Genomic DNA, 22,544 nt, shown 5'->3' on the forward strand with positions numbered 1-22,544 from the left:
CCAGGGCCCTCAGAGGTGTGGATCCAGAGCAGGAAGGCAGCAAATGCCGACTGTGCGGGGGGCTGGGCAAAGGCCCTGGGCTTCTTCTGCCTCTTTGGCCACATGCCCCCCTTCTCAGGCTCCCCAAAGCCGGAACTCTGGGGCACCATGGCTCCACCTCTTCCCTGAGCACTATTTCGGCTGCAATGGGTTGGCCCATGGTCCACTACCTCATGAAACATCAGGTCTGAAGACAAATGTGCCAGCCACAAATGACTAGCCAAACTCCAAACCACAGGCGGCCCTCAGCTGTTTTGTAGTGGAAAGTTTTCTGTTTGACCAGTGCTTCCTGAGCACCAGGCCCATGAAGCCCCAAGCCGGAAACTGGGGACAGATTCAATCAGACCTGGTTAGCGGGGGTGGGGGGGGTGGGGGGGTGTAGAAACGATAAAGCAAGAGACTGTGTACCAGGGACAGAAGGGGCTGAAGTGGGCAGGTACATCTAAGAGTGGCCACCGAGCTGGGTTTTAAAGGATGCGACGGGGTTTACGAGGCAGGATGAGGAACAAGAGTCGGCAGACTCAGCAGAGGTGACAGCAAGTGCAGGGGCAGAAGGCACATGCGGGATATGGGGCTTCGAGTGCGAAGTGAAGGAAGCCAGAGAGGCTGCAGGGAGGCGAGGAGCCTGGGCTTTCGGTTGAGGGCAGCGGGGAACAGGGAAGGATTTCAAGTCAGAGTGAGTGACATGATCCGAATAATTTCCTACTGTGTAGCATGCAGAGTAAATGCTCCGAGGGCCCTACATGATCTGTGCCCCCCAGACCGCTCCCATCTCACTCCCCACCACTCTCTCCTTTGCCTCCTCAACCACAGCTGCTCTGGATTCCTGCTTGCCTGGGGGATGAGGCAAGGCGGGGCTCCATCCCCAGGGGAACAGAGCCCCTAGCTGTGCCTCCTGCCCGGTGCTCCCAGCCAGACCCGTGAGGCGACTCAGTCTGCGGCGCCCCTGCTGACCCTTTCCACACCACTGCTGCCTCCAGCCCAGGCGCCCCAGCTGCCTTCTCCTGCCTGCCCCTGGCAAGGCCACAGCACAGACTGGTCCTGTGTCTTCTCCTACTGAAAACCCCAAATAAATCCAGGCTGGCCATCCCAAGGGCCCCTGCCCAATGCATGGGGCTTTGTCCTTGCTGGCCTCTCCAGGTGAGCTGGAATAATAAGATTACCCAAGAGAAGTCATGAGAGCCTGATCCCTGGTCACCTCGCCAAATCCTGACAATAACCTTAGGAAGCAGGTACTTTTTATCGCACATGTGACAGATGAGGAAACTTGAGGCTCAGAGAGTTAAGAAATTGCCAAGGACCACGGCCAGCCTGCAAACCCAGGGCCACTGAGGCGAGGCGTCCGTCCACAGCCCCTCTCCACCTCCCAGCCACACCACATGCAGCACCATTTCTCAAAGCCACCAGGTGTGTTATCGCACACTGGCACCTCTGTGCACATCACTCCTCCTGCTGGAAAAATGCCCTGAAGTGCCCCAAAGGTTCCAGCCTTACCTTCTCCCTGTACCCTCTCCCACCAGGTAAAGGAGGCTTATGGCCAGGACCTGCAAGATGCGCCATCAGGGGCAAAAAGCAAGGTGCTGTACAGTGTATATGGTGTAATCTCATCCTAAAAGGGGGGCAGACAGCTATGCCTTTGCTTGTGGACAACTGCTAACACCATTCTCAGGGGAGGAGACCTGGGAGGCAAGGGGAAGAAGGTGGCAGCCTTTCAGGCTGTGTCCTTTTGTTGCTTCTGAACTGCGTGAATATATTTAAAATGAATAGAACTAAGAGTTCCCTGGTGGCCTAGTGGTTAAGGGAGCTAGTGTTGTCACTGTTGTGGCTTGGTTTTGATCCCTGGCACAAGAACTTCTGCATGCCATGGGCGTGGACAAAAAAAAAAAAAAAAAAAAAAGGAATAAAGTTAACGTTTAGAAAAAAGGCAATTTCTAAAAAGGCAAAATAAATTCCATACTTTTTCTTTTTTCTTTTTTTGGTTTTTAGGGCTGTACTCATGGCATATGGCCCTCCAGGCTAAGGGTCAAATCGGAGCTACAGCTGCCGGCCTATGACAGCCACAGCTACAGCAACGTGGGTTCTGAGCTGTGTCTGCAACCTACACCACAGCTCATGGCAATGCTGGATCCCTGACCCACTGAGAGAGGCCAGGGATCAAACCTTCATCATCACGGATACTAGTCAGATTTGCTTCAGCTGAGCCACGACGGGAACTCCCTGTTCCCTAAAGTCTAAAATAAATCTTACTGGTTCTTCTAGACTGAGACTAGAACACCATTGTCCAGGCTGGGCCACGATCCCTTCTTCCCTCAGTGGCTCTGCCTTCATGTCTGTGTGCCTTCGGAGGGCAGGGCCCTGGGGTGGGCTCGGCTCTGGGTCCCGCCCCAGACAAAGGCTGGGCACAGGCAGAGTCTGGGAGGGAATTTATCTGGCAGTCCCTTGAAAACACACCAAAGGCTCCTGCTGTGGGAACCATGAGCCAAGGCCCCCAACAAAAGCAGGCAAACCAGAGGCCGAGGGCAAGGCCATGGAAGGGCTGGCTCTGCCCAGGCTTCTATTCCTGGGAGAGGCAGGAGCATCTGGCAGGAGACCCTGTCCAGGGCCACTCTGGGGCTTCCTAGCTGGCTGCTGGGGGGACCAAGACTCTCTGGCCATGGGAGGTCACATAAGCCACAAGTTTGGCTTCTACCTTCAAGATGCCTGTCCCCTGTGGCTTCTTCCCACAGCCCAGCTCACACCCTGCTCACCTCCACTTCCTCTGACTGCATCAGGAGATCGCACGGCGGCTGCAAGGCCTTAGGCCGGTGGGTGAACCAGTAGGCGAGGATGGCGGCCAGCGCACCCATACTCACGAGGGTGGTGGCTGAGAGGCTGCGGAAAAACTGGCCCAAGTCCCCCAGCTCAGGCAGCCGCAGCATCCTCAGGATCTCCTGAGTCTGCATCTTCTCCAGAAGCGAGAGGACGAACTCTGCAAGAAACGAGAGGCAGGTGAGGAGGAGACCCAAGTGGAGACAAGTGAGGGGTCTCGGGCCTGTCCTCCCACCTGTCTTGAGTCACAAGCAACCCGCTGATCTTCGCCAGGCCTTAAGCTAGGTGACGTGTACAGCCTCCTGGTGCAACATGCGTATCCTGGAAGCTGGGTGCCTGGGAGGGTCTTCCCTGGCGACAGGCCAGAGAGGCCTGAGCAGTCACAGCTGGCCAGCCCAGTTTTCCTGAGAACCATATGCTCGGACACTGGGCCACACTGACAAGTGCTTCCACATCTTCCAGGCGCAGGGTGTGCTCTGGGGCTCTGGAGTTACTGCCTCCAGAGCCCTAGGGGTGGGGGTGCACGCCTCTCCTATGCGGTCGGAGCATCTTAGCCTGGCTCCTGAGTGCGGACTGGACAGACGGGCAGCGGGTGGGCCCAGCACAGTGCCCAGGCTGACTGGGAGCGAACCTTTTCCACTCTCCCTCAAAGCTCCCCTGCCAGGCCCTGGCCCTGGCCCCGAGGGGCACAGAGTAGGCAAGGTGGCACAGCCCACAGACCAGCCCTGACAGTCACTTCTGGCCTTCAAGATATGACAGCAACGATCGGATGAGGATCCAGTGAAAGACACACAGCAGAGTCCCCTCAGAGCCACCATGGGGCACCATGGGGTCTCCTTGAAGAAAAGTTGTAGCCAGGAGTGCTGGTCGTGGCTCAGTGGTTAATGAAGTTAACTAGCATCCATGAGGATGGGGTTTCAATCCTGGCCCTGTTCAGTGGGTTAAGGATTCAGCATTGCCATGAGCTGTGGCGTAGGTTGCAGATGCAGATCAGATCCTATGTTGCCATGGCTATGGTGTAGGCCAGCAGCTACGGCTCCAGTTAAACCCCTAGCCTGGGAACCTCCATATGCGGCAGGCATGGTCATAAAAAGACAAAAGACAAAAAAAAAAAAAAAAAAAAAGAAAGAAAAGAAAGGTTGCAGCCAAAGGGCTGCCAGGGCCAGAGGTGATGCTGCAGCAACTTCTGAGGAACGGCAGTGCTCCCAAGGGCAGGCAGGGGGAGGTCCTGGCACTGCTGTGCCCCAGATTGTGGGGTCACTGTGCTCTGCAGCTCTGCACCACCACAGACCAAGCCCCGAGCAGAAGATCTGGGTCCTGGGCTGTTCCCCCGGGATTCCCGTCTGCTCAAGTCCAGAGGATAAAGGACTGCCAGAGGGAAGCAGGGATTAAACCAGTGGGAAGGGAAAGGAATGGAGGCCCAGCGAGAAAGGGCTCAGCAAGTGCTGTGTGCACTCCCAGGGGAATCAGCAGGCCTCCTGACACTGAATCTAGCAGTCAGGGTGCCAGGCCCACCCACTGCCACCTGAGTGGACACAGTGGGCCTATCAGGGACACGTGGGGGGGGGTACCCTGTGCTGGGCAGTGGGTGCTTTCCCATGAGAAGCACTGGGGACTCATGGTGGTTCAAAGAGGGATGTTTCCAAGTGCTACCACATCCTCCTGCTAAGTGAAGCAGCACTGGCAGGACTAACATACAGCCTGCTGGGCTCAGGGTCTGCACTTCGCCCAGGACTGAAAACAGGAGCAATGGTGCACCAGGCACTGGATGCTTTTATCTCCCCCGGGGCCTCCTCAGTGTCCCTGTCCAGTGGGGCCTGAAGGGGGCTGTGTGACACCCACAGGTCTGCCAGCTCAGTGAGGCTGCATGGGCTCCAGGAGGCCACACACTGGCCCTCTACCCCCACCTCTAGAGGCAGGGCTGGGAAACCATGAGAAGCCCAACCACGGCCACTCTGCAGCCACAGGATATGAGCCAAATGGCAACTGCTTGACCCCTGAGAGGAGAGATCAGCTGAAATCCCAATAAATGGTATTTGTGCTAAACTCTAACATCACACATCAGAGACAAGGTCAGGGACGTGCAACGTCACTGCAGAGAGGGTGAGCAAAGCTCCTCTGCTCAAGCCCCTTCTTCACTTATTAGCCCTGTGAGGTGGCGCACACCCCACCTCTTCGGACCTCTGCTTCCACGTATTCAAAACAGGGACGGTATCACCCAGGCATGTACACTCCTCATCCGGCATCTGGCATGTTATAGGCATGCTGGGATTAACAGATGGCCAAGGCGGAGTTCCCATCGTGGTGCAGCGGAAACGAATCCCACTAGGAGCCATGAGGTTGTGGGTTCAATTCCTGGCCTCGCTCAGTGGGTTAAGGATCCCACGTTGTTGTGGCTGTGGTATAGGTCAGCAGCTGTGGCTCTGACTGGACCCATAGCCTGGGAATCTCCATATGCCGTGGTGCAGGCCTAAGAAAAAGCAAAAAAAAAAAAGAGAGAGAGAGATGGCCAGGGGTATGCCTGTCAGACCAAGGAGGCTGCCGAGCCCAGGTGGGTATAAACACCGGGCAAAAGGAGCTGAATCCAGGTACCATGGCTGCAGGAGTTTATGCCCTAGAGAGGGCACAACAGATTGTCTGAGACCTGGGAACACTTATCAACCACCTACAGGCTCGGGATGCTCCCTCCCTGGGGAGCAAAGAAGGGAGCCTCCAGCCAGCCAAAGCAATTCTCATCGAGTCCCTGACCCTCTTGAGCTGGGGCAGTCTTAAGGCCATCGGACAGGAACAAGCCACTCCTGGCATATCGATCCAATTAAGGTCCTGCATCAGCAAAGCAGAGGCCGGGCTGTGGACCACAGTGCATTCACCAAGGAAATTGCTCTGGGAGGGCCCTGGCCAGGAGGCCAGCTGGCTTTCCTGGGACATTTATTTCCCTGAGCTGCAAATGGGAGACTAAGTCACAGCCAGGCCCAGCCGATAAATGACTCACTACAGAATGGAAAATCCAGACCTGGCCACCAGCTCTTGCAGGGAGCTCTGAGAGCTCAAGGACGTTTCCTTCCCGGGACTGAATTGACCTCATGGGCTGGGAAGCCAAGACCCAAGAAAGCCCTGTCCAGGGCCAAGACGCAAGCATACAGACCTAAAAGTTTTAGCGAAAACCTTGGAAGGAGGCCTCATCACCACCAGGCCGTTGCTCACAGGCCCTAAGCTGCAGCGGAAAGCAGGCAGTGGCTGTAAGGCGAGGTTTGCACAGAGCACAGCCTAGAACGGTCAAGCCATCCATCCACCTGCCCATGCCCCCAGCAGGCCAACCCATGAGCCCTGCTCTGATCTAGCGCAGGGCCGGGCACTGGGCTGAGCCGGACGTGGGCCTGCCCACAGTCTAAAAGGGCAGACATAGGAGGGAGTGGGCAGTGCTGTGAATGCTATTTGGGCTGCGATTAGGCGAGGGGAGCCAGCGAAGACACCTGACGCAGGTATGGACTGGCAGGGTGGGCTTCTGGCCGGAAGTGGTTCTGAGTCCAAGGCTAAAGGAGTCAGAAGAAACGGTGTCCCCAGCAGAGGGAAGCAAAAACACAAAGGCTGAAGCTGAGAGAGACCATGGAGCCCTTAGCAGACTGAATATTCTACTCAGGAAATCAAGTCTTGAAAATGAAATCTACAAGGGTCAGCCCCACAAGTCTGAGGCTGGTTTCGCAGATGTGCCCAGCTTTCAGTGGCCCCAAAGTGTCACAGTCTCCAGGAGAGGGAAGAACAGAACATGTCTGACTTTCTGAACTGTTTGTGCCTGGAAATCGCGTGCCTGCCAACTAAACCGCTCAATCCTCACAGCAGCCCCGTGACAACGTGGGGACACAGAGGCTCCACTCCAGAAGGTGCCAGCCGTTCACAGGTGCACAGTGAGCGAGCAGGGGAGCCAGGGCTCGAGCCCCAGACGATGGTCTCCCAAACCACCGCCTTGGGCTGTACCCCGCTTCTCCGACCCCAGCCCACACTGCACCATCCCCACGCACAACCTCTTCTCTGCAGGGGTGCCGAACCCAGAGCAAAGAAGCTCCAGATCTGCTCAGAAGAGCCCAGGCTCAGGCTGCAGGGGCGGGGGGAGGGGGGGGGAGCATGCAGCACGGGCCACCAGAGCCTGTGAGCAGGGATCAGCAGTTCAGCAGTCAGGCTGGCCACTCGTTCCTCGCCACACACAGGCTACAGATGGGCCCCCTCCTGGCCTCACGTCAGGGACTTGCCATCTTCCCGAGGCTGAGTTCTCCTCGAGGCAGCCCACTGGCCTGGATGCTGGAGGGCGATGGGACAAGGGCTTGGCCACGCACCCCTCCCCAGGGTCCTACCTAGGTGCCCCCTAAGACAGTGTCTGAAGTGACCGCAGCTCCGCTGGCCCTGAGGCTGGGCCTGTGCCCCTTCCTGGCTGGGCAACGACAAGAGGGCATCATTCTGCCAGGCTCACAACCTTCTCAGACAGTCAGGGCTGCCTACATTTACCCCGAGATTCCCTTCGGACTAGGAGCCACTGCAGGCTAGAGCCGCAAATTTGGGTCCTCTGAGGACACGGACATCAGAGCCAGCCTGTGCCACCCAGCCCTTGGCCTGGGGCAGGGCAAAGGCTGGGCCTGGGAGTCTGGTCATCTCATTATTTCACAGGGCCTTGGCTTCTGCTGACTTCCACCCCCTCTCTGTCAGCCTGAGGTGGGGCTCTGTGGTCCCTGGGGTCCCAGCCATGGCTGCCACCTTCCCTGCCCCCAGGAGGCTCTCCTGATTGCAGCAGCATAAAGCACGGAGCGGGGAGGGGACAGCACCCAAGGGAATCAGTGGTGCAGGGGTTGCCAAGTGAGTGGCTGTGTGTGTTTGTAAATATTCACCTGGCAGGAGGACACAGCCCTCAGCACCCGCGAGCCTCCTCTCCCCTGGCACATCCTTTGCCTTCTCCTCCGGAACAGACCGGTTGAGAACACCAAGTGATGGCACAAGCTTGGGGGACTGGGGCCTCCCCACCTCGCCCTGGCTTCTGGCTCAAAGCACCTGGAAGGTGGGTAGTGAGGGGCATAGCTATCAAAACCCAGAAGGGAGAGAACAGGAGGACAGGGGCCCAGGCGGGAAACATTTTGACTTCAAGGTGACTGAAGCAGAGCTCCAGGACCCATATTCGGTGGAGGTGGCCCTGGAGCTCATGGCTCCACTCATGGCACCACCTGATGAGCTTCCTAGTGCCAGACCTCTAGTCCTTCACTGCCTGGCAAGACGGCTCTATGAGGACCCCCCCCCCACCCGCCGTAGACATCTCCCAAACCTGACCACCCCTCTCCAGCCCCCGGGCCTGGTCTGGTCCAGCCACCCACCAAGCGGAGTCCAGACGCCCACACCAGCCTCCTCACGGGTCTGCTTGCTCTAAGCAGTGCTCGCACGGATGCCAAAGTTATTTTCCTGACATACTGACATGACCATATCATGTCATTGCTCAAAAACCTTATCTGGCTCTCTCCTACCTTAGGACAAAAATCCAAACTCTTGATGCTCGACCGAGACTCTCCATGATCCTCAGATCCTTCCCTCCCCTTAGAGTGACACCAGCTTCCCTCTGTATCAGCTTGGAGGGGGATGGGAGTCCTTGCGATGGGGTTCTCGGTCTCCGCAAACTTCAGAAAAGTGAGGAAGCACAAGGCGAGCCAGCAGATGAGTAAAGAACCTCCTTGACTCCCAAAGAAGAGCGCTAAACTGAAATTATAACCCTCCCAGGGCCAAGGGTCCCTGGCAATCAAGCCAGGGAAAGGGCCCAAAGAGGAATTCTGGAGCTGCACTGACCGGGGTCCAAATCCTGACTCACCCTATTGATAGCTCTATGACCTTGGACAAGTCACCTCACCCCTTTGGCTTCATTTCAAAATTCTCATGGACAGAGGATGGTGCCAGGCACACAGTAAGGGAAACATTTGGTAGATAGAAGTTAGCTGAAGCGGTTACTCTGTCTCTTCGGCAACCAAAAGGACTCCAAGACAACCTGCAAAGTTACATTCACACCCTACCTTTCCAGCAGACTCCTGGCACTGGGGAGGCGGCTGAGCTGGTCCCACTAGTACCGGCCTCTCTTTATAAAGGGTGCACAGGGCTCAGGGAGAGAGCTTACCACATCTTGATCAAAGCACCAAATCGGCAAAGGCCCTGCCCCAAGTCTGCCCTCCTGGGGACAGCCGATGGCAACCAACGCCGGTTCTGAGAAGCCAGCCGGTGGTGGAGGCTCTAGCAGTGGTGGCGGAGGCTCCCTGGCAGCTGTGGCAGCAGGTCTGGCAGGGACCGGGCGCAGAACAGCTCTATGGGGAGCTGCTTGGCCCCACCACTCTATCTGCACACGGGGCAGTGCTGGCTCAGATCGGCTCAAAGGCAAGTGATCGGGTCTTAACCCCTACCCTGCCAGGTTGCCAGAGCCCCAGTTCACACCCCTCTGCTTCTCCCCTCCCCACCCTGTCTTCAGTCCTGGAGGGGAGTTTGTCCTAAGGGCCACTTCAGGACAAAGTCTTACACATCTATCTGTGGCAATGACTAAGGGCCAGGGCCTCAGCCACGGGCTGGGGACATGCAGCCAGTGCGACCAGCAGGGCGGTGGGAAGGAGTGGAGATGGGGGTGGGGGATGCAGATCTCTGGTGCTGAGGGAGGCCCTCTCCACAGACTCCACTCTTCACCCCCACAAGGCCACACTCTAACTGGGGAGCAGAAGGCAATGAGGCACAGTCCCAGGTCAGACACCTGCTCAGAGATGCTCAGGGCAGTGGCACTAGGGTCAGCAGCTACAGGAGGATGGCTTAGCTCTCCTACCAGACCCCAGGGAAGCATACCAGCCCCTCTTCAACGCTGTCCTGAGAGACGCTTGCCTGGCTTGCAGGCAGGTGCTCAACCTGGAGGAGCCAGAATCCACTTCCTGGCTTGTCGGACCTAAGCTGAGGCCCGAACTCCCTCAATGCCTCTGGCAGACAGACCAGGACACTGAGGTCCCAGGACGCCTGGGGCCTCACTCTTGCAAGGTCTCTCCATAGGGTGAAGAATGGGGGAGGGGATTAGGTATGGCCTTTTTCCACTCCCGCGTCCATGGCCAGCATGTGGCTGGGCACACAGTAGGCACGTGGTGGCCACTGCTGGAGAGTAAAAGGCAGGTCCCGCCCACAAGACCCAGTTCGCCAACCCCCGGCCCTACTCACAACTGTGCTTCTGAGTCATCCAGGACAGGGCCACGTCTCCCCAAACACCGTCCACCTGCCCTGCAGCAAGACCGCCCCAGGCTGCGCACTCTGAGCTCTGGAGAGCTGTGGGCACCACCTGCCTGGAAACTCCAGAGCTTGCAACACCTTCCCTGGGACTAATACGGCTTCCACTGCTCACCCCACCACCAGGGGAGGGTCACCTGGAGGATTTCCTGCCTCAGCAGCCCTCACCTGGAACTGGACACAACCCTGTCTGGGCCCCAGGCTCCAGCCTCCAGCAACCCACCTGGAGGAAGCTGTAAAATGTACCAATGCCTGAGCACCAACCCTCAGTCTCCAAAGCCCCCTCTTCCTTCCTTCTTGGCAAGGCCCTCGCTTTCCTCTGGATATTTTTCAAGCATCTTTAAGATGAACGCCTCCCTTAATGCTTCTCAGGTAGAAAATCCAGTGAACACAACCGAAATCCCGGCTGATGGAAAACCACCCAGCATGTGAGCCCCATGGAGTCATGGCACATGGGTGCTGCCCCAGGACGTGGCACCCAGGCACTAGGTTAAGAAAAGCACGCAGCTCACCATCCCTCCTGTGTGACTGTGATCTGCAGAGAAACAAACGCAGCAGCCCAAACTCGGCCGGGCACCCACCCCGCCCATACAGGGACTCGTGCCTGTGCTGAGAGAGGTGGCTTTCTCTGCACCTTCCTCCTGGGTTTTAATTAGAGTCATACAACCACAGACAACTGCAGCAGACATGGGGCCAAGGCCCTCCCCGTGCTGGGAAGTGCCAGGTGAGACCCACTGCAAGTCCCCCAGGAGAGATGGGCCCAGGATTCAGGGTTGCTCAGTTACAATGTGGCTCACCCACCGGACCTCCCTGAGGAGGCTGATTTTAGCTCTGAAGTTTAATTAAGCTTCTTAAATGTAGAAAGGCCTAACTAAAGTTGGCTGTGCCTGACCAGCACACAGGACCCCTGTCTCAACAGGCAGAATTCACTCAGTTAGGGAAGCGGCCCCCACTGCCCTCTGCCCCTCCATCCTCAGGCCAACACCTCTGAAGAATGTCACTCACCCTAAGCCCTGGTCAGGGGACATGGGCCCACATTCCTGAGGACAGCGCCGGGAAGCCAGGCTCAAACAACACTTTCAGAGATTTAAAAATACAAATAGCCTTGAGAGCAGAGAAGCAAAACAGAAACACAGTGTCCTTCACGAGCTGTGAGATAAAAGCTGTCCTTACCACGAATCAGGCCCAACAAAATCAGAACAAGGAGGGGCAGTAGAGGCTAACACAATGGCAAGGTTCCCATCAGAAATATTTCCAGGGGACGAAGACCAGGGCCAAAGGTGTGGGTGGGCCTCATCATCCTTCCTTCCTTTAAGCCAAGCCCTGGGACGGCAGGCAGAACCCTAGGGATCCTGGTGGGGGCCTGGCCATGAGCACTACACAGGCAGAGGGACACCTCTGGCCAGACCCCACTGTGCAGGAAGCCAAATCTGTGGCTGCAACATGATCCTTCCCTCCCAGTCCATCTAGGTTAGGGCTGCCAGTGTCCTGGCTCCAGGAGCAAGGATCCATCTCCATCACTGGCCTAAACTGAGGACACACTGCAAAGCCTGCAGGTTCAAGCTCAGAAAGAGAAGATGGGCTGCTCCTGGCAGGGCCATGCTCTCAGAGCTCAAGGGCAGGTGGCCAGGGCATCGGTGGCACAGGACGTGACGTCCGTGAGCAACGGGGAAGTGCCTTAGACATAAGGAGGAGGGATCCATTAGGATAAGGTTGGGGTCACTGAGGCGGGGGAGGAGCAAAGAGGGATTCGCTGGCCCGCTTGTTCCCTCAGGAGCATCTGGGGACACCCTGCTGGGGAAGGGGGTCACAAAAGACAGAATCTGGGACCTTCCTCAGTCAGAGAAGGGGAGCAGGGTGGGAAGGTTCTGAGCAGGGGGCAGAGTGGGCTGGTGAGTGGCAGGAAGAGCCTGTAAGATGTGCCAGGGCTCCCAGGGAGGAGGCAGCGGCCGGGCTGCGCTGAGGCTGGGACGATAGCATTCAGGTGCAGAACGAAACAGATTGCGGGGTGTGCTACACACAGCTTTGTGCTTTTGAAGTCACAGCTACAAGCGGATGGTCCCCACCAGCTCACCTGACCCAGCACCTTGAGGCTTTAGGATGCTGAAGTGTCCCAGACAAGCTGTGCCTCCAGATCCCAACCAAAGGGACCACTGCCACAGCCAGGAGCCCATAAGGCAGCTTTACCCACCATTCCAGGGGCCATTGCTATTTCACAGGAATGACAGTGAGCAGAGAAAAGGGAGTTCTGCCTCTGATTAAAGCTAAGTTTTCCAGGAATGCGATAAACAGTTTAATTTTCTGCCTTCCTGGTACTTCACAAAGTTCCTCTTCTGAAGGCCACAAAGAGACAAATGTGAATTCACTCGGTTCAGCAGAAGTCTGTGCTGGCCAGTGGGACCCTGCCACTTCCTGGAGGCTAGGGCCACACAGCAGCTGCCACCTTTCACCAGCCTCCGGCCACCAAGACCTATTGTTGGCCAGGGCGCACCAGTGGCATCCACAGAGTTAACGCCAGGCTCAGGCAGCCCGGCCCTAGGCTGGACAGGGAGCACTGAGAACTCAGGCCTCCTTTTCAGGGCCAGGATGAATGAGGAATATGCAAATCACTGCCTCCCCAAGGAGCAGTGGCAGGGGAGGGCCTGCTGCTGGCAGGCCTGCACCTCTCTACCCTGGGTCTGTCACATGAAAGGGTTTGTATTCCTGCCGCTGGCTCCGGCATCCAGCCAGGATGGGGCTGTTCTCACCGGAAAACAAAAATCCCTTTCAGACCAAAGCAACACGAGGCCTCAGCCAGCCCGGGAAGGCCACTGGCCGTTGTTCACGTCGACCCACTTGGATTCTCCCTGAACCCACCACCACCTTTCCAGAGGGGGCTGCAGGCCTCTGCAGCCGCTGAGCAAAGCACTGTGTCAGGTCAGGGTGGGTGGGACCAAGAAACGGACCGGCTCTTTCTCAGGCTCCTCAGTTGTTTTGTCCTTTTCAGAAATAGTAGAGGCTGGTCTCAGGTAGCAACTTTTTGGTATGAGGGAGCTTCAGGAACTCTCACAGTGTTGGCGGTAAATGTGCAGAAAAAAACGGGGGGACGTGACGGTAAATAAGAGCCCCTGCAGTGACAGAGAGAACTTTTTGTTGTTGTTGTTTTGTCTTTTGTTTTTTTTAGGGCCGCACCTGTGGCCTATGGAGGTTCCCAGGCTAGGGGTTGAATCAGAGCTGTGGCTGCCAGCCTACACCACAGCCACAGCAACACCAGATCCAAGCCCCATCTGTGACCCACACCACAGCTCACGGCAATGGTGGATCCTTAACCTGCTGAGCAAGGCCAGGGATTGAACCCACGTCCTCATGGATGCTAGTCGGTTCGCCAATCGCTGAGCCAGGAAGGAAACTTCCAGAGAGAACTTTTAAGAATGGAGGCCACAGGCTACCCACAGTGCAGCTACCACAAGTGCCCTCGGGCTGTGGGTGGGGGCTTGCAACCCACGGCCCTCCAGAGCCTGGACTCCACCCTCCCCAGAGGCTCCATGACAAGGTCAAACTTTTTTTTTTTTTGTCTTTTGTCTTTTGAGGGCTGCACCCAAGGCATAAGGAAATGAGAGCTGTAGCTGCCGGCTACACCACAGCCACACTGCAACCTATACCACAGCTCACAGCAACGCTGGATCCTTAACCCACTGGCGAGGCCAGGGTTCAAACCAGCGTCCTCATGGATCCTAATCTGGTTCGTTAACCACTGAGCCACGATGGGAACTCCCCAAACTCCAAACCGGTTCAGACTTTCAGAGGCCAGAAATGCTGGTGACCAGGAGTTGTCTGTTAACCACCACACAAATACATAAATATCTACCTATCCATCTGACTACACACCCACCTACCTACATACCTATCTTAAACAAATGTATCAACGACAAAACAAAACCAAACCCCAGGCAAACTCCTAGGACATTTTATCACAAGACAGACAGAAGAACATTATATCAGAATAAAGAATAATCACTTAAACACATTTAACTTGAAAAACTCATGGCACTGCCTTCATTTTCCACATTTTTGGAATGTTTGTTGCAAATTTCCTCATTACGCACAGCACCATGGATGATCCTGAGTGAAGAAAGCAGGTACGAAACCGTGCACACTCTCCGTGTGCAGAGACGGGACGATCACAAGCGAGGCTAATCCCTGGGCACAAAGCCTGCAGCCTATGGAGCATGGATGCAACTCAGACTCTCATTAACAGGACACAATGACACAGCAAGATTTCAAACACACATATGATCACTAAGCCTGGGAGGAAATCTAGGACAAAACCATCTGGGAGCTGATTCTGAACCAAAAGAAGGGTTTGTTGATGCTCCGCAGACCTCCTGCAATCCAAGGGAAACAGGTCTTGTCGGCCTCTCAGCCCAGAGAAAACGCCCATCTTTAATGACTGTCCACTGCTGCCTCCCTCCTGGGGTCCTCCTACTATCAGGTGGGGCCACAGAGTATGCCCATGAACCTCAGAGGCCAGGCATGTCCCTGTGAGAGGTCACGGGGCTGCCCCAGGGAGAAGCAGAAGGCAGAGGAGAAAAGAAACGTCAGGGCAGATGGAAAAGGGGGTGCTTCATAGATCACAGCCCTCCCTGCCGTCTGACCTGTGGCAAGGAGATCGGGGACACATGTACCCCAGTCTCCCACCACGCCCCGCAGAGCCAGGCTGGGGAAAGGCAGCTGGCAGGCAGGGTGGGGGTTGATGGTGAGCAAGTCCAAGGGGTCCCCCAAAGCACACCCAACCCATCTGCTGGCAGGTACTGGCACAGGAGCACTTACATTCTCTAGACATTAAGCAGGGTCCTGGGGTCTAGCTGGCTTTGTGCTGCTAGGGGACACAGCAGAAGGGCCAAAAGACTGCCCCTTCCAAAGTCAAGGGGGTCACTGCAGGCCTGGATGGGTCCCCCTGAAGCCCCCTCTTCCATGCTAATACCTGCTTTCCTCTCACTGGCCTCTAGGCCTCACCATCCAGCCTCTGGCCAATCTCCCTGTCCAGTCCCACCGGCTGCTCCTTCCGTCCCAGTTCTACCTTCCTGCCCCATCTCTGACTGTCCTCGCTGTGTGGCCTCCAGCTGGCCTTGCTGTCTACTCTCTGGTTGACCTTACCGTCCCTCCCAGTAGCCCTCCTGTGCGTGCGGCAGGACCTGCTGTCAGTGCCCAGAACGGTTTAGAGCCAAGGTTGGGGAGAGGGTTAGTGGTCAGGAGGAAGCCCACCGAGGATTTTCAGCCCCAGAACAACCTGGAAGAAAAAAGAAATCAGGGGAGCAAGGAAAACCTACTAGACGGGAACACAGTGCTTTGTAGCAAGCTGAGTCCTGCTTTGTCCCTCAGTATCCACTTCCGGTGCTGGGACCATGCTCTGGAAGGCTGGCAGAGGGGCCGGGCTCCCAGGGTTGATTCGTGGGCTCTGTCCCAGAGCTGCCCATTCAACCTGGGCCTGCCTGTCTTCTCTCTCCAGGCCTCCAAGAGCCTCCCATCCCTAGGTCTGCTCCTGGCCCCAAGAGGTGCCCACCCAGATCTGCTTACCCAGGGTCTGCAAAGGATGCCAATGGTTTCCTCACGGGCACCATCCTGGCCTGGCTTCCTGCCCTAAAGCCCTAGGAGACACTTATCTCAGAATGCAGGCCTGAAAGGACAGATGACAAATCAGATGCTAGCCACTCCCAACTCTTCATGGACACCCCCGAGCACCCCTACTCCCTGGGAGTAGCTGTGGAGAGAGAAAAACACATCTACAGGAAGAGCTGGTGAACGGGCACAGATGGGACTTCTCGGGATTTGAAATCTTTTAGGCTCTGAGATGACAGATCGGGCTTCTGAACAGACAGCCCAGCTGGGCTCAGAATCTGTCCCACCCATTTCCCATCTTCCTGCTTCTGCCCGTTACAGAGCCCAAGCCTCACACGAATCAGGAGCCACACAGAGTAACTAGGTCTGAGAACCTGGACCACACCAAACATGGGTTCCCAGAGCAGCTGAGCAATTAATTATGTGGGACCACCCTGGGCCTGACACGAAGGACAACCCAAGGGTTCAAAGTAGCAATCTGCCCACAGCGCTCCCCTCCTGGGGCCCGATGGGTGTTTAGCAGGGGCTCTGGCCAGGCCAACACGGGGTACAGGGCCATCACGCCAGACCACCCAGTGAGCTGCAGACCCTAACTGGGTCCTTTCGGCTCTGCTTGGCCAGAGCTCCCAGCCCATCAGGAGAGTGAAACTTGGAGCTCTAAGTGTCCTCAGAGATTATCCTTCACAAAACCAGTCACTCATTCATTAACTCGGCAAACACTTCTGGAGCACCTGCTTCTGTTCCAGGTCCTCCAGTGAAAGCTGATCTGTCTCTGCCTACAAGGAGGTCATGCCTGCTTTCCCCTATGGCTTCTCCCTACCGGTGACACCCCCAGCTGGCTTGGCACCCAGGAGGAGCACCTTCGAGGTCTCTTGTCAGCCAATGGACTTGCAGTGAGAAAACAGATTATAAAATGCATCATTATTAAGGGTAAATTATTCTCAAGGAATTTTTCATATTATTCACTTAGGAAATCGACACTGTGTGCCAGCCCTGGCTTGGGGCACAGAGAGGAGACACCAGGCTCTGCCCTTAAGGAGAGCACAGAGCACAGAGGAGGCCAAAGGCTGTAGTTAGGTGGAAGTTCAGTGCCCCCAGGAGATGCATGTGGCTCGAGGATTGCAGGGGCAGTGTCGCCTTGGCCATCCACATGCCCAGTTTTGGTCATATGTCCTTGATGCAGCTACCACACAGAATGAAGCCCATGCTGCCTGGCCTGGCCTTCCAATGCCTGCAGAGGCCAGCCCTAGAGACCTCAATGGCTGAGTAGAGTCTGTCCCTAGATCCCATTCATCCACCCTCCCATTTTTTTCCCTCTGCCTGGAACGGATCTTTCTGCCTAGAATGACTTTTCTTTCCCTACTCCCTGTTTGCATGTCAGAAGCCTGCACCTCTTTTGACGAAGGCCTCATTCAAGTTGTTATAACTTCAGCCGACACTTAAGGGAGCCCTTTCCTGTGTGTCAGCCCCTGCTCCTCACTCATTACACCTGTCTTCTCTTTAAACCCTCCTGGTCCAAGGATGGCCCACTGACCAGCCTGCTGGAGGGGCTCAGACACTACCTGATCCTCCAGGTCCCTTAGCTGGCCCGAACCTGAAAACGCAGTCTGACTCAGCTCTCAGGAGCTGCTTCACCATTGAGCCTCCTTATATCCTGGCACCTCATCTATGAAATGGGGATCACGGCACCACACTGTTTTGGGAAAGCTTGGGGGACTGTAGAACACGGTGCTGGACGCACAGCAGGTACTCAGGAAAACAGCAGTCAAGTCAGCATGTTTGCAACAATACCTCCCCCAAGAAAACACTGCCTTCCCGATACACACACAGTACTACATTCATTGCATATCTGAGTGCCTACTATGTGCCAGCCAGGCACTGGCTTGTTACACACGGCAGCTTCTGTTATACAAATGCCTGTAACTTCTGCCTCGTTTTGCAAACAAGTCAGAGCCTTGTGCTCACTTACCTGCATGCTAAGTGTGTGGCACAGCCTGGGTCCCATCTGGGGCTGTAGCTGAGCCAAATTTGGCCTTCTGAAGGTCAACCCAAGAGCCCTTGAATCACAAGGGACAGAAAACCAGTCAGAGAGCTGAATGGCCAGGTTCTGCCACCCCCTGGTGTCAGTGTACCCTCACCAGAAGCGCCCCGATATCCTACATGGGCCAGGTGGGGAGAGAAATCCCCGTGACCAGAATTCTCCCACACAGTGGTGTACCATGTGCAAATCTGGGCTTTCTTTTGAGGCATGCCCTCATTGGTTCTGCCTGGAGCCCCACCATCCGTCAGGGCCCTGGCTGCCTTCTAGAGTCCCCTGAAATGGGTCTAGTTCTCCACCGTAATGGGAGTGAGATGGGGACAGAATCTGATGGGGCTACACTAGCCAGGCCGTGCAAATCTGTGCCTGCCCTGGACACCTATAGCCAGACTGTGGTCACACAAGTCTCCGCCACCGGGGCTAGCCCCCATCCCCTCAAGGATCACAGCTAGGGCCTCCCAACTTCCCTTTTCTGGAACCCAGCCTCATCTGGGCCATGCTTGGGCCACAGTTATCCACATCTATAACATCACAACAACCTCCCACTGCTCCCCTAGCCTCCACTCTCCTCCTACTGGCTCAGCCTGGCCACTGCAGAGAAATAAAACCCTCTTCTCTAGAATGCCCTGCCATCCAGACTCCACTCTCTCCCACAACCTAGACTCTTTAAGCCCTAAAGACCCTAAAGACCCTTCCCCACCATAGTTCTTCCTGCACACCTTTGCTGGCCTGACTTTCCCTACCTGGAATGCAGCCCACCTGCCTCCGACAAACAATCCCGTATGCAGCAGAAGCCCACTCAGACGTCAAGTATATGGTTGCACAGACTGAACCCTGTAGGACACAGGGCTGCATCAGTCTAGAGGTAGGGGTGCCAGCCTAGCAATTCATCCACCAACAGGGGTGCCTCTTTCAACTTTGTACAAGAGTGCCATCTAGGCAGGCAGAGGTGCTAGTCCATTGCTCCCATAGTCCTATGAGTGCTCACAGCACTGAGACCATGTTTTCCGGGGCCAAGCACAGCACCCAACTCAGCACACCGGATCTATTTTATCTGTTTCCTTGTTTACTACTTAACACATGTGGGGTATGGGCTGGCCCAGGAATCAGGGTTGATGTCCGCAGTGAAGAATAGAACAGTTACAGCCCACGCTCTCCTAAGACTCAGAGTCCATGGTCACTTCCCCAGAGAGTCAGTTCCTTCTCCAGGTGACACCCCTTTACCTTCCCTTGTCTCCCTGTGGCCAGACTGGGTGGCAAAGAGCACATAATTCTACAAAGAGTAATATCACCTCAGAGGTCCTCTCCTATTCTGGCTGCTGCCACGGGACCCTGGAGATTACAAGGCAGAATGTGCTCTTGGTCTTAGCCTAGGTGTCCCCTCTTCCCTGAAAGAAAGACTGGGGTCCAGGCAAAGTCCCAAGCAGGGTGGGACACACGATCTGAAATGCCACAACATGTGTCTGGAGTAAGCACCACACACCAGCCTCAGTGTCTCACTCTTACACCAAGGGTGGACATCTTCGAGGAATTTCCTATAGCCATGAAGAAGCTTGGCCTCTATGGAAGCAGCTGCATCCTGTACAGCCCTTCAGTGGACACCAAGGGTCACCCCGCTTGACCATTCCGAGGCCCCTGTACAGTCCTTTGGTGGAGACCAAGAGTCACCCCACTTAACTACTCCGAGGCCCCTGTACAGTCCAGTCCTTCAGTGAGGCAGTTTCCCCATTCTGGGAGGCACAGCACTGCTTTGGGAAACACTCCACACAGAAGCAGGACATACCAGTTTGAGTAAGTGCCTGCTGAATCCCACTCCCATACAAGGATCCCATAGTGTGAGCAGTTTTATTTATTTTTTTTCTCAGAGGCCACTGATGCTCCCAGACACCTCCCTGTAACCACAGAAGACCAACGCTCCTGAGAGCTTGGATCCGTGGCCGGGCAGGGGCCTCCAAAGGGGTGCTGGCATAGGCAGAGGCTCTGAGATCATCACCTAGGCAATATATGGTGGCTGTTACTCTCATCATCATCATTATTTTGATAACTTTGGCCCCTTACTCCAGCTCTAGCCCTGACCTTGCCTGTTGGATGAACCCATCAGGCCCACAGTGGCCCTGCATGGCTTGTCCTCTCGGACACAGCAGACAGAAGGAGCTTAGGGAGCTGAGGGGATTAGGGAGGCCTCACTCTCTGCCCAGCTCAAGGGAGGGATCCCCGTGGCCTGACTCAAGGCAATGGTGGTGGGGGACGCCTGCCATTTACTTGGCCCACCAGCCCTACAGGTTCAAGCCTGATACTACCAAGCACTAAGCAGTGACAGATCAATTAAAACCTCAGATCAAACCCTAATCTGTCAGAGAGCCATGGAATTGGGCAAGTCAATTAACCTCTGAACCTCAGTTAAAAAACAGCACCACCAACCTCCTAGGATTTGCTGAGAATATTAAGTAACACACGCAAAGTTTCAGTTAAGGATTTCAAAAAGGTCAGCTTCCTCTTCTTCCGCTCAGAATCTTACCACCTCATCTGATGCGGCTTTCTGAACCTGAAATAACAATAAATGCTAATATTTACAGAGCATTTGCTCTGGAGCATTTTAAGTCCAGCTTCAAGCCAGTTTCAGGTTCCAATACTTCACAGACATTATCAGGCTGACTATGCCCAAGGCGGTGGGGCTGGGTGGAGACCCTTTAGCAGTATCTTAGCCTAGAGGAACCCAAGGCTCACAGAGGGGAGTGGCTGGTGGAGGCAGCAAAACTGGTGGATGAATGGGTCTTGGGTGAGAGTCCAGGCTCTGTGTGGGGAGGACGGGCAAGTGCTGGGCAGGGTGATTCAGAGGGGTCCTCAAAGCTTCTTGAGAGGATGTGGGGGGAGGGGCTGACGCCTGTGAGGGGAAGAGCGGGGACACAAACCCTGGGCATAGCTGAGGAGCCAGACGAACCTTGCTTTACAGAAACCATGTAGTCCAGCTGAAGGGTGGGCAGGGAGGGTTTGTGAGACCCCCTCACGCCGGAATAGGAAGCCCTAGGCGAGGCCTGGCCACGTCCTTGACCTGCTGTGGGACCTCCAGGACCAGCATCCTCAGTTTCTGGACCCTGGAGATGAGCAAGGTTGCACCGTCTGTCCCTGGCCTTGGCCTTGGGGGATGAGTGGGCTCAGGGCCTACTCTGCTTGGCGGATTGTTCTCACCCACAATGGGAGGGGGTGCCAGAACGAGAGAGAGGTTGTTGTAGGGTCGCAAAGAGCTGGCTGCTGTGGGGTCGCAGAGAGCAAGGCCCCTCATTTTCACCGACAGAGCGGCTTCCCAAACCCGGTCCAGAGCCCGCCGGAATTCGGAGCGCGGTTTCGGGGGGAGCACCTGGGCGGCCCAAAGGAGCCCGGAAAGGACAGGTCGGCAGCCTGTGCTGGAAGCTCACCCCCGCCCAGGATCAAGACCCCGCAGGATGCGGGAGATGGCGGTCACAGACGAGGACAGGGCGGGGACTTACCCGTGAAGAGCCAGAGGGAGCCCCCCGACACGAGGAAGAAGGTCAGCATGTCGGCCAACGTGGCCCAGCCCGGCCCGACACGGCCTCCCCGGCCCGCAGCCCCGCAGCCTCGCAGCCCCGCAGCCCCAGCAGCCGCTGCGCCGCCGCCGGGTATTTTTAGCCCCCGCCCCCCGGCTCCGCAGCGCCCCGCCTCCCTCCGCGGCTGCGGAGTCTCGGCGGGAGGGGGAGGGCGCTGCGCGTGCTCTAGCCTGAAGCCCCTGACAGCCCCGCCGCGGGCAAGGTCCCGACGCCCGCGTCGCTCAGAGCCGCGTCGGAACCGCCCCGGCCCCGGGTGGGGTGGGGGTGGGGTCGGGCTGCAGCTCCGACCGACCTCTCGCCCCAGCCCAACGTCAGGACCCGGCGTTCTGGGGAAACGGGCAGGAGTGGGGGCGCACGCACTGCGGGAGCGTGACGCCTCGTGCGCCCCACGGATGCGCGACCTTACCCTGCGCGACCCTGGCTTTGATGGCGCGGCAGCCTCCGGTGGCAGAGGGGTCGCTGTCACCTGTTCTAGAATGCACAGGCGCAGGTGGGCCAGTTCCCGCTGACGCTAACGCCCCCTAGGACCCCAGTTTGCAGGCACCAGAAGCTTCTGGGTGTCAAGTCTGCAGGCCAAAGAGGAGAGAGGGCGGTGAAGGTCTAGCTCGGATCTGGTAGAGGGGCAGCCATGCCAGAGAGTGCCCGTATTCTCTGGGGACTCCAGACCTCAGATCACTCTCTCTGAGACACCGGGATCTGAGGCTACCCAAGGTCACAGGAGGCTCCATGTGGTCACAGGCAGCCACCTAGGGTCACAGGAGGTCACAGGAAACCACATGGAATCACAGGTGTTTCACCAGAACACAGGCAATCCTTGTCTTCATACACTATCATATGTGGCACATGAGGTCTGAAGAGGCCCCTCGTAGCTACAGTGAAGGGACACATAGCCACCCACAGTCACAGATGGCCACACTGCTAGCTGAGGGGTTGTGTTAACAAACTGAACTCACCGCTCCTGAGGCACAGCAAAGCTAATCTACTGACACCAGGTTGTGGTGAAGGAAAATACAGCACTTATCTTGTGGTGCTCCAAGCAAGGGAGTGAAGATAAGCCTCAGATCCATTCCAACTTGGTCTCTGAATTTTTTTTTTTTAAGGATAAGAACAAACAGGCTGGAATGAATGTCTAGTGACATTTCTATAACATTTCTTCATTGTTTCGGGTGTCAGGATGTCTCCAGTTTATGACAGTCAGGCCAGGTGGCCCACGGCTCGGGGTC

General features: G+C 56.3%; 1 protein-coding gene across 9 annotated transcripts in view; it reads right to left on the reverse strand.

Annotated features, from left to right (window-relative positions):
* The window catches only part of ACSL6 (acyl-CoA synthetase long-chain family member 6), a 67,946-nt gene extending 45,932 nt beyond the window's left edge, over window positions 1–22,014 (reverse strand). For 2 of the 9 annotated variants that reach the window (XM_021084741.1, XM_013995101.2), the window contains exons 1-2: window positions 8,987–9,237; window positions 2,787–3,007 (exon numbers count right to left, since the gene is read on the reverse strand). In XM_021084741.1, the coding sequence (XP_020940400.1) occupies window positions 2,787–2,981 (195 nt within the window). In that variant the 5' untranslated portion in view covers window positions 2,982–3,007; window positions 8,987–9,237. Of the gene's footprint in view, window positions 1–2,786; window positions 3,008–8,885; window positions 8,907–8,986; window positions 9,238–11,124; window positions 11,381–15,255; window positions 15,389–21,243; window positions 21,393–21,727 lie in introns of those variants that run through there. The other 7 variants (XM_013995102.2, XM_021084743.1, XM_005661633.3 and 4 more) reach the window with 7 other exon arrangements.

Source organism: Sus scrofa, chromosome 2 (genome assembly GCF_000003025.6).
Source record: "Sus scrofa isolate TJ Tabasco breed Duroc chromosome 2, Sscrofa11.1, whole genome shotgun sequence".
NCBI lineage: Eukaryota > Metazoa > Chordata > Mammalia > Artiodactyla > Suidae > Sus > Sus scrofa.